Here is a 17,117-nt window from a genome sequence, read left to right as displayed (position 1 = left end):
CCTTTCCACGCCGATGACGAATTACTTGCATTTTGGCGGCACAAAAAGCTCCGGTCCCAGACCAAAGCTCAGCGGTGCTAGGTGCTGTACAAACACAGCCTGAAAAGCTGGTCCCTGTCCCACAGAGGCAGCAGAATCTGAAGTTCACCCTGGTGTGGATCCTGCACAGGGAGCAAATCCACCATCCTGACTCGCAGGGCCTCAGGCGAGGTATGTTTCAGACCAAGCCAAAAGCTCCTTCTCTACTGCAAGGCCAACGCTGCGATCAAGAGCAGCTCTTCGGAGCCCCGCTCGGCGTGAGTAACGCGCACGAATTCACACTCAATAAAAGAGAAGCAGCGATGGCTCGTTTGGACACTCACCATCCAGGTTGTTTAAGGACATGATCGTGTCCAGGTCCGCGCCCAGAATCTCGCCAATCTGGTTCACCAGTGATGTGTCATTGGCTGGGTACACAGCGACATGGTCACCAGACTCGTACCTAGAGAGAGAAAAGGCCAGAAACATGCAGGACCCACGCCGGTTTGTGGCCACAAAGAGGGGCAAGCACACGCCAGCTGCAAGGGCAGAGTGAAGTGGAGCCTGCAATGCGCGGCTCCTTTACAAGCGGCACTGAATTAAGTGGGAGAGGCCAGGGAGGGACTCAAGTGCTTGTTTAATCTAAAGGCAAATATCAGGCACATGCCAGGTCCTGCCCAGCACGTTTGCAAGCAAAGAGGCAGTCAGGGAAAAGACCGCGCCGGCATGGTTGGAAACCAATGAGTACAAGGCAGCATGTTGAAGCTTCACGTTTCCTGCTTTCCCCATTCTCCAGAACCCAACGGTATTCCACCGGAAGCACCAGCTTCCACAAACATTCAGTTCAGAGCTCATAAGCAGTCAGGAATCAAGAGAGACTGGGGGGAAAAACCCAACTCGTTTGGCCCATCATCTTTAGACTCGGTTTTTCCCATCTCCCAGCAATCCCAAAAGCATGGGGCCAAACGGCATCCGTTGAGATCAGTCCACTCAGCGAACATGACGCCATGTAAGCAGAACAGAGGGCAGCGTTTTGTCCCTCATTAACATCAGCACTGCTAACAGCCCGAGAGACTAGGCTCAACAGTACCAGGTTGATCATCCTGTGCTCCTGAGGACTTCCTAAACTTCGGTTCAGGGGTGAAATCCCAACCCTGTTGACCTCAATGGCAGTTTTGCCACTGACTTCACGAGAGACAGGATTTCACCCAGAAAAGGTGTCCTTTGCCATCGAACTCAGACAACCCTATGACATCTTCCTCTGCTTTACGAGTACCCCAGCTAAAGTTCTGCACCCTCTTCTGCAGGCTTCAGCCTTCCAGACACCGGAACTAACCAAGCAGCTTGTGTTATTCGAGAGGTTTACGTATGACATTGCCTGTTCCAAACTCAGCTGCCGCGTCGAGCTTGGGAGGGACGTCTATACAGCACCGTCTGAACTGAGGCCAAAAAGATTAGTGAACTGAACCCATATGATGCTCTGTTCTTCTAGCACCTCTATGACACAGGAACCCAAAGAATACGAGTCCACAGCTGTAGGGATTCCAGCCCGTACAGCCACCGCTGGGGTAGAACCTGGCAGCTGTTCTGGGATGAGGGAACACAATATTTAAGAGAGGAGGAAATAAGAGGAAAAATAAAATGGATCTAGCCATGTTATCCCGCTCCAAACCCCCCAAAGAACCTGCATCTATCCAAGGTGCCAGCCAGGGCCATAGAGACCCCATTCCCCAGCTTCACACTCTGCCCCTGCCCTCCCAGTATGAGGAGGAGATGCTGCAGTGGAGAGGTACCTGATTTTGGAGCCAGAGATGTCCAGTTCCAGGTGCATGAGGTGCCGCTCTCCTCCCTGGTTCAGCTTGCGGTTCACAGCGACCTGTGCCAGGAATGGGTTCTTTGCATCGAACGGGCTGGAAGGAACAGCAAGGACTCCAGTGACACGGAGAAGTCACAGTACCTTGTTCTGTGCAGCTTAAAGGAGCTACTGGTTTCATCCCATTGCACTGACCCTGCTCTTGGTTCCTTTTCTTCCTTTTTCTAATGGAGCTTTTCTCTCTCTCAGAGACAGCTCAGCGGATGACTTCACGCGCAGAGCAGCAGCTGGCTAGCTTGGTGGCACGAACAGAGTAATGGAGAGGGTCATCTGCACTTCTTTGAAGGCCCTATCTTGTCGCCTAGAGACAATTTATCTTGTAGGCTCCTCTGTCTGGGCTATCATAGAATCATAGAATACTAGGACTGGAAGGGACCTCAAGAGGCCATCGAGTCCAGCCCCCTGCCCTCCTGGCAGGACCAAGTACTGTCTAAACCATCCCTGATAGACATCTATCTAACCTGTTCTTAAATATCTCCAGAGATGGAGATTCCACAACCTCCCTTGGCAATTTATTCCAGTGTTTGACCACCCTGACAGTTAGGAACTTTTTCCTAATGTCCAACCTAAAGCTCCCTTGCTGCAGTTTAAGCCCGTTGCTTCTTGTTCTATCCTCAGAGGCCAAAAAGAACAAGTTTTATCCCTCCTCCTTATGACACCTTTTTAGGTACCTGAAAACCGCTATCATATCGCCCCTCAATCTTCTCTTTTCCAAACTAAACAAACCCAATTCTTTCAGCCTTCCTTCATAGGTCACATTCTCTAGCCCTTTAATCATTCTTGTCACTCTTTTCTGGACCCTCTCTAATTTCTCCACATCTTTCCTAACTGCAGTGCCCAGAACTGGACGCAGTACTCCAGCTGAGGCCTAACCATGTACCTTTGTCGTGTAAACTGACCTCTAGCACATCTGGTGCTTACAGAAACATCTCAGGGTAATTCAGCTGAGACTTTCATATGTTAAAGAAAACAGCTAACAACTAAACTGTCTAAACAAACTGTATAAAAAGCCCTGGAAACTGCTTTTCAGGGCTCCCACTTCTCTGTAAGCTGGCAGCCTGCATGCATGCATCATAAAGTTTCCTTTTAGACCTAACTCTTGCCTCACCGCTTTAACCTCCAGCCTCAGACTACTGGGGACACTGTACCCCAGGGGAACAATTTTGCATCACGAACAGGATGGCTTGGGAGTCTGCCTCCTCGGTCTGCTGAACCTCGTCCTCAGGCGATTCCCCAACAATACCACCCCGTTGGAAAGTGCTCTGGGAGCCACAGGAGAAACCATTACACAAGAGCGAGATATTGCACTGTGCGGTAATTGGTTAGAGAGGACTGCCAGGTCGCCACTCACAGCCTGAGTGCTGAACTGCAGAGCTGGCTACATGACAGCTATGGGCAGATCCCTGGGAGGTTAACTTAAAAATACTCGTCTCTTCCACCTTACAATTATATATGTGACAGCCCAGGTGCTTCTGGCAAACTTAAAACAGTTCACGCACAAACAGCAGTGAGTCCTCACCAAACGCCCAAAGACGTGCGCCCCACCACGCCCTGCCAATCATACCAGCCTTCACACCCCTCCTACCACCCAAACGTCCCAGGAAACAGATGGGTTTTGCAGAATGCTACAGGGGCTGCTTTAAGCAAGTTACAAAGGAAGGGCTTCAGATCCGGCCTCAGAGCTTGCTCCGTCATGGAGGCAGACGCCAGCAGGCTGCACCTAAACTGCCTGGCGGGTAGATGCAGCAGGTTCTCAGGCTCTGAAGTGCTCTTTATTTATGGGCTTTTCTACAGCACAAGCTGTCATGGGGTCTGTGCACCTCAGATGCATGAGCGAATTCAGCCCAAATGCCCTGGTGAGAGAGGATTATAACCCTCCTCGTGCACATGGGGAAAACTTCTAAGGCCACCTCGCAAGTCAGGGGCCTGCAAAGTGCTGGGCAGACGGGATGGTCCCACCTGACCCTCGAGCCTGAGAATCTCAAAGGCAAGAGCAGAAGCCTGAACTCCTGATTCTCAGACACAAATCCTCTCAAATCTGCAGCCTGTTAAAAAGCGCCTGTTAAAAATGCAGCCCCCGGAGTTTGGAACAAGTGGGCTAGATCCCAGTTCCCTCCGGCCAGGCAGGGGTTTGTTACTGCCTGTTCAAAGGGTTTCAATCCGCCACAGCTGCCAGCAAGGACAGCACCTCCTGTGCCAAGCCCACAGCTCACATTTCCCCCATGAATAGCATTGCCAGAGAGTACATGGCGTTGCACGCATGCCAGGGTCCTGTTACCCAAGACAGAGCTGCACATGGATTGGTGCCTAAGGAAAAGAACAGGGACCTTGTCCTCACTGACACTGACTTGGCACCTGGTATCAGGTTACGTTGGGTTGAACTGTGGCTTTAGACTCCAGAGGTCTGGCCTGTAAGAGACACGGCCCAGCAAACAGGATGAACTTTCTACAGAGTTCCTCCTTCCAGGTTCCGTGCCAGGAACGCGTTTCTATTATCTGCCTGCAAATCAATGCCAGTCTCCACTCTCCTTGCAGCAGGTTTCAACAGACATTGCAACATGTGCACAGGTCTCCTGTAAAGGTTACATGGGTTTTTCTACACTGAAGGGCACAGAGCGTGCTTCACAAACACACCGAGCTCTGCCTGGGACTTCCTTCCAGCAACAGCCATGCCAGAGGTGCAGCAAAGAGAGCTGTGGTTTGGAAATGTCTCCCACCCCTCAGTCTATTGCAGTGCTTATATAGGCCCCTCCCGCCCCGACCACCACCTCTCCCTGCATGTGTAGTACTACTACCCCAGTTTTACAGAGGGGACACAGGCATGGAGAAACTAGGTCATACCATTTTGTGCCTCCCCACCGTGCCACCCTCCCTGTCTCCTTCCACCCCCCAAAGGGAGTTGAAAGTTAGTACGGTGCAAATTTGTAAGGTGGCAAAATGTTAGAAGATGCTCACTCTCTCTCTGGCCCAAAACAGCTCCTCCTGGAAGCCTGGACCACACGGCAGCTTGGGTCTCAACTACACCATCCATCACCCTCCAATTCAGCAGGACGGATTTCATTCATTTTGTGCCACTGGGACTTACGGTTTCTGGCTTTCATAGCTCTTGAGCCGACCCATCTCACCAGTGTAGACCTTGTTCATATTGATGTCCATGTGGACCACCAGCTCATACTGACGGATGCTGGAGAAAAGGAGAAAGAGGCAGCTGTGAACCACTGAATGAGACTCGGACTCCATGTAACATCTGATTTGCCGGATGTAATCAACAACCCTGTTTTCTCAGTCAAAATGAGCTGTCCCCAGGCCGAAAAAGTACTTTTGGGAGTAGCAACATAAGTTATTTTAAATTTCAAAACCCGAGGATCAGAGCTGCTTAGGTGGTAGGTGATCTGAGTGTGGAGGTTCAGCCTAACAGCCTAGACCACAGACCTCATTGCAGTAAGTCACGGAGTAATTTCATACAACCCTCAGGTAACTCCTCAGAGGAGGACATGGTCAGAGCTCCCCAGGAAAGCTTCCAAAGTTAAACAAAGTTCACCCAGGGCTGAATTTTGCTGAACCCTTTCTGACTGATTGGAAAATGTTTTTTATGGGACTTTGCTCCCTGAGCTGCAAATAGACACAAAGTTCATCTGCTCCGGGCTGTCAGACAAACGCTCCCCGTTTCTGAACTACAGGGAGAGAGCTGGGAGAGCAGAGAGAAAAGGGAGCCATTTCCCTGCTTCTAAAGCCTGTGTGTCAGGAACCCTAACCTGCTGCAGACTCACTCAGTGCTCAGCCCCCAGCTGGCCCAGGCCAGTGACGGCTGCATTGTTGGTACTGCAGCAATGTCTACACACCTCAGGGCCAGGGGGCTTGGTGCTGCGCAAGGTAAAAGTGAATGAGCTCAAAATCTGACTATTAAGACTTAGGATGACCATATCTCCCTACCCCAAATACGGGACAGGGAGATGGGGGACAGGGGCACCCCGGCTCACCTCCCCGGCTGCCCCACGCCTCGGGGCGCTGGGAAGGAGGGCTGGCTCCCTCTGGTGGGGCCGGAGAGCACAAGTACGTGTTCTATGTGTGCTCTCCAGCCGGCAGCTGCACCTGCACACCGGCACAGGGCCAAATATGGGGCAACTGGCCCCTTTGGTAAAATAAGCCGGCATGCCTTTCTGGCACCGGAAATACAAGGCTGTCCCATCAAAACAGCGATGGACAGTCACCTATGAACTCCACTGCTCAAACAGCCTTCCAGCACGGGCCATCTGGCTAACAACCCCTTTATCTGCTCGGAAGAGCCAGGCTGACAGCTCTGGAGATAGAGGGCCACCACTTTACGTCACAGCGGCCGTGTCTACACTAGCCCCAAACTTCGAAATGGCCACGTAAATTCCCATGAGCAGATGGGAAAAAGGGGACTTCGAAGTAGGCGGGGTCCTTTCAAAAAGGAGGCGCGTCAATTTCGAAGTGCCGCGGCTGCCCGCATGCTAATGAAGCACTGAATATGCATTTCAGCGCTTCATTAGTAAACTTCGAAATGGCCATTGCGAAGCTTGGGGCTAGTGTAGACATAGCCAGCAGGTGCCATCCCCAGTGTAACGAATAACGGGCCACCCGCAGGGAGGAGAAGTTAGTTCTCCTCCACCTACATCCAAGTCCTGTCTTCTCTGCTGGGCCTGCCAGCCAGAGACAGGCATGGGTGGGAACATGCAGAGGGAGCTTCTCGCTGGGCCTGGCTGGGTGCGCGCCCGTGGGCTGCACTAGGGCTAGGCGAGATGAGCGCTGGCTCTGTGTTGGCTCCCTGTGAGGTTCCCTATAGTCATAGCGGTTTCCACTTGTTACGCAAAGATACCATCCACCACATGGCATCCTGCTGCACTCTGAGGGTCAGAGTTTACACTGGTCTACCAGCCAGCTAAGAATAAACCAGCCAAGTTCTGCCACGGGAGTTAATGGCACACAGCAGGGACACACATTTCCTGGTGTTTCCCCAGCTTTTAATGCTGGGGACCAGGAGCGGATGCTGATGGCTTAGGTGCAGGCTGCGGTGAGGGTGGGTTGTTAGCCAGCCTGGCGCTCTCTCTCACAAGCTGATCCGACCACCACAAGGTGTCAGCAGCCTGGGAACGTGAGCATTTGCAGAGTGCCCTGTGCAGATCTTAGGGAGGTGGGAGGCATTGGTTTCACGAAGCCTGCAACGCGAGGAGGGCACTGGGGCCTTCCAATTTCATCCAGCTGGCTCTAGTCCTAGACTGCATCCCGTCAGTAATCAGCACGATGGGCTGGTGCCCAGGCTAACCAGGGTGGATGATGTAAGTGTCTTATCAGACCACGATCAACAGTTCAGGGTAGGGTAGCGCTGGGGAGAGGACCCAGAGCGAGGGAGAGGGGGTAGAGCACTGAAGTAGCAACATCGCTGGACTCATCTCTGGGTTAATCATCAAGGGGATTGAGCCATGGAGCAGCGAATTCAACACATGGAGCCAAAAGTCTGTCTCCAGAGTCACGCTCACCCCAGGACATGGTGCGTTTGAATGGACCCATCGCTCGTTCACAGGGAGGAGTCTAACGTTTCCCTCGACTCTTACAGCTCACCGGTGGGGTCTCTGCTCTTTGCAAAGCAAACTCCAGCTCTGGCCTGACTGGGGATCAGTGACAAACGGCCGGCTCTTCTCCGGGGGTTTCTGCACAAGTCCACGTCAGTTTCTCCTCTGCTCTCACACTTACCTGGACTCCTCTCCAGTAGCTTCCACACCGAAGTGCTCGCACACTGCTGGCCAGAACTGCTCACGCCAAGCGATGAAGTCCTCTTCCAGGCTGCTCAGGGCAGAAGGAGAGAAGCAACAGCGTTAATGACACATCCCAGCCGGAGCTGGGAGGGATTCTCCAGAAGCAAACTGCAGTGAGGCGCCGTTCTGTACCTGCCCTCTAGTTCATGGGCCCAACAACTTGTTTCACCTGAACCCCGGGGAGGCAAGATAAGAAATTCAGACCCAGACCACGTCTCCGTTTCTGCCAGCGATTCCTGCAGCGGCCGTGCAAGAGGGTGCTGGTGTCAGGCTGGTGAGCCGACATTCAGTGGTGAATCCCAGTTCACGTACCCTGACTCCGAAGTACATGCACCAATGCTTCTGGCACTTCCTGCACCTGACACCACTAGTGAAGCTCAGAGTTCTAGGTGGTGAATCTGTTGGCAAAATGACCTAGGAAGACCAACTGATTGGGTTTAGCTTCTGAGGGCGAGTGCAGAAGGCAGGGGCTGGGCAATGCAAGTTTCCGCCTGCCATGAGCAACTGCATCTCTGCACGTAAAAGCAAATCAAAAGCTGCAGTACCAGCAGCATGTCAGGCAGCTACGGACGTGGGCGGGGGAGGAGAGAGATGGGCCCTGCTCGTTTGGATACTTGAAAGTTCGTGAGTTTTAGCAGCACCCCACAGCCGCTGGGAAACCAGGTCTTGGGGCACGAGGGATCAGGCAAACTAAGTGTCTCTTCGCCAACCAGCACCCCACAGAGCTCTGCCCCAGGGAGGGCGTGAAGCGCATGTGCTGTTCGGCAGACTTCCTACCCACCACCAATCCCTGCCAGGTAGCTGAACTACACAGAGCCAGCTCCTCTAGGCATGCACCGTGGGGCTGGTTTGGATTGCTGTGCGCCAAGCCGGCTAGTATTCGGACCACACGTCCCAAGTCCACTCACTTCCCGTCGTCATCTCCCATCCCGAGCTCAAAGATCCGCTGCGCTCCAAGCTGCTCCAGCCTCTTGTCCACGTATTTCCCCATCGCGTTGAAGTGCTCGTAGGTCTTGTTGCCCAGCCCGAACACCTGGGGGGGAATCACCGTCAGCTGACCGGTCAAAGGCGATGGCTAAGTCACAAAGCCCACGCCAGAGAGGACAGCTCTCGACACAAAGTCTCCTTCCAAAGGAGGTGGGGAGGCCGTTCAGAGGGCTCCGCTGGGTAAGAAGATGTGTACAGCCTCAGAAAACCTTCTCTCCCCTATTGCAGACACCGGTTTAAGTTCAGCCCCGAGTCAGACTTGTCCACGTTCCCATTACACACACTGCTAACACCACCCCCTCTGCACTCGGAAAGCACGTTTCATCGGTGGACTTCGAAGACACTTTGCAATGGTGATCGTTCTACTGGTGGGGACCCTTAGGTATCTTACTGGGAAGTGACTCTCCCAGGGTCACCTTCCTGGCCAGTGGTCAAACCAGGGATGGAACCAGTTCCCCCAAGTCCCAGTCCTGTGCTCTGTCCACTAGGCCACACTGGTCCGGTTTTATCAGCGGGACGGAGTGAGGAAAGTGGCATCTCTTCTGGGGCCGAACACAGCACACTTGGGCGCTGCATATTCTCCCCTCCCCCCACCAAAATTCAGGTCTCTAATCCACCAGCCCTTCCACTGTCAGCAATGGACAGGTCTGCACCTTATGATATATTCCCCCCAGGATGAAACTAACTAATTTGCAAACTACTTTGGAAATGGATTATCTCGTGCTTAGCAATTCTGGGTCCCTTCCAGCCCAGGAAATCTGCAGAGGAGTTAGGTAAAGCAATTCCAGCTCAGAGATTATTAAATTTAAATACTGGAAAGAAATGATACATTTCTTGGAATGATCTAATTTGCAAGAGAAGATCTGGCCGAGGGCTGTCTAATTAGCCTGCTAAACAACAACAGTAGCCTGTAACTCAGTTACAGCCTTCGCATTCAAGGGCACGCTAGACGCCATCTGCAGCAAGAGGTACCCAATGATCCCTCCTGATGTAAAGGGGAAGGAGAGAGCCATGAGGGTCATTTTTAAAAGCACACAGACCCACATTTGCGAACACGTGTAGCATACCGTGGTGAGCTCCTGACACAGGTGTGCAAGTCAGGGACGCAAGGCATGTGAACGGAGATTGCACGCTCAATTGTAGGTGGTGTCTGATTTGGGCACACACACTGGGACAGGGGGGTGGGAGTGGGGGGGTCGCTTTCTTGCTGAAATCAGGACTAAGAAGTAATGCAGAGCTGGTTGACTTACTGCAAATTTCAGACCAGTCAGGTCAGCATCAGCCTCCTGCAGCCAGTCATAGAAATCCTGGGCATTGTCTGTGGGATCACCCTCTCCATATGTAGCCATGCAGAAGATGGCCAAGGAATTCTCAATCTCAGAGAGGCGGCTCAGATCAGACTAGAAACAAGACCAGAGAGATGAAGTTCCTTACGTTATGCGGCACTTTTCACCTTCCAGGTGCCCAATGAAATCGCAGGGAGGTCACATCCCCACCACGAAGATGCGACTGCCTCTGGTGCATAACATGGCTGCAGCTTGGCGTTGCTCTGCACCGTTAACCAACGGTTTGGAGCAGAAGTGGAGAGCACCACATTGTGACGGGGAGGGTTGAAGCAACAAAAGCTAATTACCCAAACAGCTCTGTGCCCAGGGCCCTGCTATTAGCACTTTTACTCTTGAGGAAAACTCCATGGGAGACTCAGGCCAACAGTTTCACGTACAAGGAGGCACCTCAGCCCACCTCAGGTTGCCAGGTGACAGATTCCCAGGGGAAACATGACCTATTGAATCACCAGACCCGAGGTGCTCTCTCCGATTTGGTGGTGGTGGAAGATTTGGTTCTGGCCCCAGATGAGGTTTCTCCCACCTTCTAGACCTCAGAGTACGGGTCCAATTCCTCCTAGGAGAGACGTTCTCCTTGGACTCAGACCCAGAGCACCTCCCACCCAGCAGCTCAGGAGAGGGGCTTCGGGTTCACTTCGCTTCTCCTGTTCTCTTCGGCGGCACGCCTGACTACCCTGCCAAGGGGACAAGGGGCTGAGGCAGGCGAATGGAGGAACATGGAGCAGAGCAGACGAGCCCTTGTGGGGCAGATGGATCATTCTTTCCAACCTGCCCACGCCTTCTTGTTCCCACCCTTTCGCTGCACAGAATGATGTGCCCTGTCCGACACCTGCCTTTGGCACACCCAAGCTCTGCATGGCCAGAAAGGGAGAAATCTCCCCTCCCAGCTGGAAGGGGCTGGCTCTCCGGGGGACCCGAAACATGGCTGGTCCCCGACTGTTCCCCTCACTGGAGTAACCCTGAAAGCAGATGGTGACCGCTCCTTGTTCCCACAAGAAGCAGGTACATCACTTTCCAGGGCCAATGGGCCTAGATTTCCCAAGCAGTAACTGGTTTAAGGACGCATTCCTCAGCTCCCTGTGCTGTATCTTACTGGGTATCCGCTTACTCAACAACTAATGCCAACAGACCACGGCTCCCTTTTTAACGAACAGCCTGTCTCTTCAGCCTGCCCAGTGCCAGAGCTGGTCTCAGGCACGTGCTTTTAAGATGCAGAGAGTTGGATAATGGAGGAAAGATACTCTGAGGGCAAAGTTTAACTTACCAAATCAAAGCGGGTCTGTCCCATGAAAGCTCATTGCCGAATAAATCATTTTGTTAGTCTTTAAAGTGCTACATTTCCGCTGCTTTGGTTTGTTGGAGTACGGACTGACACGGCTACCTCCCTATCACTTACCAAATCATACTCCTCCGGGTCCGCTGCCATCCCCCGCATCCCGTACCGATGGGCATCTTTAGAGAGGCGGTTGGCAAACTCCTCTGCTGTCCCCGTCTGGGAGCCATAGAACACCACTATGTTTCGTCCCTGGAGAGAGAGATACAGCTGCACACAAAGGGCTCGCTTGGCTGGCAGGTGCATTCAGGAGAAAGAAGGGAGTTGTCACAGGTAAATCAGGACCAGGAATCAGGACTCCAGGATTCTGCTCCTATTTCTGACACCAACTTCAGCAGATCACGTCCCACCTCCCGGGGCTAGGGGCTGGTACCGCTTGTTCAGCGCTTTGCAACCCACCCAGGAAACCTGCTAAACGCAGCTCGCTGTTCCTCTGGGGAAGGGGAGAGCGCTGAACACTGGGCTTGGAAAAGAGCCCCTCTGAGCAGCACAGACCGGCCGTTCAGAAGCCTCTGGGGAGCACCCAGCAGGCAGTGGCTGCAACCACAAATGGTGCTCAGCCGTGAGCATAAGGACTGCCACCGCTTTCCTCCCAACTCCAGCCTGACACTACGCTTCCCTTACGGCTGAGCCCTTACCTGAACCTTCCCTCTCTTCAATGGGGCCTCTGCAGAGTGCTCTGCAAGCAACCCTGATCCCCCCACCCCCCATTTATTTTTCCTGGCCTTCCAGAACTCAGCTACTGCACAAAGCGGCTCATGAGCAGCAGGACAGGCTTGAGAACCCAGGAGCGCCCCGCTGATGCCAGCTGGACAGCAGAATTGCTAAGCGACTCCTGCTCCTTTAGCGCTGGAGGGGTCCAGTGACTCTCGTGCCTGGCCCCACAGAGTGCCATGAGTACGGGCGGTAACCAGGAAGGCAATTCTCCCAGCATGGGAAAGGAGAAGGCGTCCATTGCCCCACACCAGCTAAGCGGGAAGGACCTGCTCCTTCCGCAGCCCCGGAGAGGAGAAGGAAAATCTTACCGTTTTCTTCATCTTCTCAACAAAGCTGCTCTCCCTTGCCAAGGTGGTTCTGAAAGACAGCGGAGGCCTCCCTTCAGTGGGTGGTAAATGAAGAGAGGCGCAACAGGGCAGGCGGGGGCGCCAGGGGCTACTCGTGGCTAGGGAAGAGACCCACAGAGGAGAGCAGCTCGGTGAACACGTCCCCGCTGCCGTTCCCAGCCAGGACAGGAGTGAAGGGGCAGTCAGGCCTTCCCCTCTCCACCCAAAGAGAGGCCAGCCACCTACTCCAAGAGCAGACACATGCAGGAGAGACCAGTGGGAGGGGAAAAACAGGCCCCGAGGGACCTGGCAATAATTGACACTGACACATTTCCCCACACATCAGCTGCCCTCCCGCAGCGGCCTGGAGAAGCAGCAGCTGAAAAGCAGGCCGGAATCAGGATTACACTGATCTGGTGAACTAGCTCTGGCGGGACATAAGCCTTCTGCCTCTGGGCCACCCCCAGAGCGGCCTCATGCCCCCCACCGGAGGAACACTGGGCTATGGGCTGAGACAAAGACCTGTGCTGGACGCACAAACCTCTCCCGGGTGCCTGGCAGACCTACTCCTGTTCTGTCCCAGACTTCCACGAGCTACCTTCACTGGACACCAGGGGCACACGGCCAAAGGTGACGCTCCCTCTCTGCCATGCCCTGGCCTTGGCTTGACTGTGTTCTTAGTTCAGCTGCCCCAGCCACCGAGATCAACACACAGCACTGCCTTTCGAATCCGGGTACCCCTCGCTTTGAGCAGTGGGGCCGTGCGCTTTGGCCAGGCAGACAAGAACAGCAGAAATCGTCCAGGTCACTGGAATTGGCAAATCCTTGGCAGTCAGGCACCCAACTCACTCAGGCATTTGAAAAAGCCCCCTGGGCACACCTCACCAAGCACCTAAGTCCCTTTGTAACTCTAGCCCAAGGACTATCTAATCTAGCAAGCCGAGCCCTGCCGGACGTCAGCACACACAGCAGGTCGCACGGGGCTGCTCAAGCCCGTGCTGCCACATAACCTGTGCCAGGCGGCCCTCAGTGGAGTTCTACGACGGGACTGATCAAAATGCAGCATCCACCCCTGAACTCACCGCAGGATGGCTTAAAAACCAAAGCAACCGGTCGTCTGTCGGAACCAAAACAGCCCCATCACGTCAGCTGGCTACAGCCTGCTTCATCTTGCGTGTCTAAGTCCACATCCACGCTGCCAGCTCCGCGCAGCCCAGCGCAACCAGGCAGCATGGGCTGGGGCGACTGCCCTGACCACAGGGCAGACAATCATGTTGATCACAGGTTGCTTCGCTCAGCCCCGGATAAGCGCAGTTTTGCTGGACAAGCTGTGTCCCGTTAGGCGCTCTGCCATACAGCTGTACCAGCAAGTGCTCCTGCTGCAGACCCAGCTGGAGCAGAAGCTGGTCCCCGGTCAGGGATCCAGCAGAAGTCCTTCTCCACCAGTGCTGCAGTGGTGGGCAGCAGGGACATGCTCCCTGCCTGGATGTGCAATCATTCTCCGAGTTTGGCGGCCCCTAAGTTCAGGAAGCCTCTGGGGCCCCGGCTGGTCAGCTGTGGGGCCTCGGCACCTCCGACTCCAGCCCACGAGCTGCTCACTATGGCCAACAGAGAATGCAGATTGGCCAGCGCCCCAGGACCCCGCCGCCGCCACCACACACCCCACCGGGGCAAACTCCATGTGAGGAAAGCTCAGAGCCTGGCTCCACACTAGAAGGTCTCAGCCCCTGGCTCCTCACAGCCACGTCCCATTCAGAAGGATTTCAACACGAGTCCCTTCAGGCACCCCCTCATGTTCTCCTTCCTCGCCTCCTGGCGGAAATGAGCCATTCAGGGAGTCATTATCCTACCGGCTGCTCCCGCTGGCCCCGCACCGATAGCCCTTCCTGTGCACACATGCGGGAGTGGGCCAGCAGCTTCAGGACAGCTAAGAGCTGCACTGTCCCTGGGCACAGGGCTGAGGAAAAGGCAGGGCAAGAGAAGGGAATATGAACTCTCACCTCTCTCCGGGGGCAGTAAAGGGACATCACAGCTGTAGAGGGGAGTATGTTTTAAACAGCATCTGCCACAGAAACCAGGCACACAGGCCCAGCTGCCCTCCTTACAAAGCTCCTAAGACAAGCCTGCGTTCTTCCACAGTTACCGCTTGAGCCAGGGCACAGAATGTACAGGAACACAGCTGCTGTGTCCACAGAACGAACCAGCCCCACCCAACACCAGGGTAGGTTTAAAAACCCCACAGCACTGAGCGCCGGAGCCTGGGGCAGCTGATTTCAGCTCACAGGACTTGAGCTGCAGGGCCCATTTGGCTCTGGGACCGTCCCTGCTCACGAGCCATCAGAGATCAGGACTCCAGCCTGACTAGCTGCAATGAGCTTTTACAGTCCGGCTGCAGAGCCCGAGCCAGCTGTGGCTCTTGCCTCTCCATGCAGACGCACCCTAAGGGACGAGTGCAGGAAGACCTCCACGGACTACAGCCGTGCTTCTGAGGAGCCTGATCACTTAGCGGAGCTGCCGAGAGCCCCTTGCAAGGAAGCTGTCGCCATCTGAGGCGGACGTCTCCTCTCTTGCCTTGTCTAGACTGGGATTTCAGCCCAGTAAAGACACAATTTATACTGGCAGAGTGCAAGCTGTGGCAGTGCAATCTGCTCTGCCTGGAAAAGGGACAAGCCTCCCCAGTTCAAACTGTGTCTACACTGGGCTTGTGCGCTGCTGCAGCCACGTTAGTGGCTCGAAAGACAGTAAAAACCAGGTCTCAATTACATCAGTGTCACCACACTGGCCTCCCAAGGGTCACAGTGGCGCAAGGGTCACAACTGATTCTGGAAGTGAACAGAAACAAGCTGAAGAGCCCGCTCTGGCCCCGGGAGTCCCAGGAGAGACGGTGGCTTTCTAGCCAGTCCCATCAAACAGCGGGGTCTTTTCCCAGACAGCAGAATGAGTGCCAGCCGTTGGCTCGCTCTCGCAGGCCGCATTCCCAGGCCCCATTCACAGTGGAAGAATGAGAGGCTGGTCTCCCGTGGGAAGAGAAGAAAAGAGCATCTGAGCAGAAGCAGCCGGCTCTGGCTTCTGGTTGTGCGGGACTGTGCTGAGTTTGCTAACAGTTTCCCAACATGCACAACACCAAGCAGGGACCCCAAAGATGTGTCTAAGCACATCCTCAGCGCAAAGAGGGCTTTATATACATCTCTCCCCACCACAAAAGCATGAGCAGCTCAGCTCCCTGCCCTTGGCTCTGACTGATCTGGGTGGACCTTGTTCTTGTGGGAAAAAAAAAAAAAAAAAAAAAAAGTGCCTTGGCACCATCGGTTAGCTCCACATGGAGAAAACCATGCCAGGAGGTCTCCGCTACTAGAAAGAAAGCCATCTGGACCCTGCCCTGGCCACTGGGCAGCCTCTGGGAATTTTCAACCACTACACTCACGGAAATTCAGGAAGCATTCTGCAGACTTCAGCCCCAGCCCGGCAAACGCTCCCCACCGTACAGCCGGCTGGAAGGACTAAACCAACCGGTTTCAAAGGGGCTGCCATTGTCAGCGGGCACCGGCAAGCTGAAATGCTGAGTTCTTTTATCACAGTAAACTACACAGCTATGTGCCAGCATCAGACAAGGATTAGACACCCCCCCGCCCCCGGACAACGTAACTGACACAGCAGCTGCACTAGCCTAATTTTAAGGGAAAGCCATTGGGCGATTGGGTTGTTAGAAGCTGTTACAGACCAAAACAAAACATTTCCCTATGGGGTGTGGCGGTAGCTGTTGTGGTGATGGGCATGCCACAGACACCAAAGACATCACAAACAGGTTTGGGTTTGTTCCATCAACATTCCCCTGCAGCACTGGGAGGGAGTATAAAGTCCCTGCCCGTGAAAGTGACCAGAACGTGGTGAGAAAGGACAGGCCAGAAGTCTATTTTCATTGTCCCGAAAGGCGAGAGAACTCAAGCAGTAAAGCAAAGGGGCGAAACATACTGTAAATAGGTACCACTCTCTTGTACGTCTAACAGTCTAGGCAACGGTTTGTACCATAAGCAAGGAACTCAGCGGGAGGCCGGGGTCAACTCAGTTTAACCTACAGCTTTAAAACATACCACTGTGTAGACTTCACTTCTCTCGCTTTTCCTGCCAACCCCCGAAAGGCAGAGAAGCTCCCTGGGCTCTGCCTGTGGCTTGGCTTTAAAGCCAGCACTTCAGCAGAAACGCCAACGCAGGCTGAGGGGGGGGTCTGGAAGTCTCCCATCCACAGCCTGTCTGAAAGCAGCAAGGCAGCAGCCTCTCGCACAGCGGTCTGGTTTAGTCACCAACTTGCTGAGCTGGGGCTAGGCATAAGCAGAGTAAGCTACTGCTCAGGTTTGGAGCACCTCAAGCCCCAAACCATTCCTACTTCAGGCCCTAGCACTAGCACTAACTTATACGTACCTTTCAGCCCAAGCGCCTTGATCCCCGTGTCCTTCGGAGTCCGAGAAAGCCCAGCACTGCCCTACAAACCCTCCGCCCCGCAGGACAGAGCCATCTCTTGTACTTCTCTGTCTGACTCCCATGCCTCAGGCTGAACCTCTTTTCCCTCCTCCGCCTGCCCTCAGAGCTCAGCCCGGAGATCAAGAGACAAGCACGAGTAGTAGAGAGACGAGGTCCTCAGAGTCAGATCCACAGCGAGCTACAGGCAGATCGACTCACCTCCCCGGAGTCGGATCCTCTTCTGGCACAGAGTACAGACATCCCATGGTTAGGGCAGAAAAA

General features: G+C 54.2%; 1 protein-coding gene across 4 annotated transcripts in view; it reads right to left on the bottom strand.

Annotated features, from left to right (window-relative positions):
* Positions 1-17,117, bottom strand: part of POR (cytochrome p450 oxidoreductase) — a 61,841-nt gene that overhangs the window by 10,399 nt on the left and 34,325 nt on the right. For all 4 annotated transcript variants that reach the window (XM_075013492.1, XM_075013493.1, XM_075013490.1 and 1 more), the window contains 8 exons: positions 12,360-12,408; positions 11,398-11,526; positions 9,906-10,055; positions 8,577-8,701; positions 7,607-7,696; positions 4,977-5,075; positions 1,812-1,928; positions 363-481 (listed from right to left, as the gene is read on the bottom strand). In XM_075013492.1, coding sequence (XP_074869593.1) covers positions 363-481; positions 1,812-1,928; positions 4,977-5,075; positions 7,607-7,696; positions 8,577-8,701; positions 9,906-10,055; positions 11,398-11,526; positions 12,360-12,408 — 878 coding nt within the window. The remainder of the gene's footprint in view (positions 1-362; positions 482-1,811; positions 1,929-4,976; positions 5,076-7,606; positions 7,697-8,576; positions 8,702-9,905; positions 10,056-11,397; positions 11,527-12,359; positions 12,409-17,117) is intronic.

Source organism: Carettochelys insculpta, chromosome 19 (genome assembly GCF_033958435.1).
Source record: "Carettochelys insculpta isolate YL-2023 chromosome 19, ASM3395843v1, whole genome shotgun sequence".
NCBI classification, from domain to species: domain Eukaryota; kingdom Metazoa; phylum Chordata; order Testudines; family Carettochelyidae; genus Carettochelys; species Carettochelys insculpta.
This window is presented reverse-complemented; position numbering and strand designations above follow the sequence as displayed.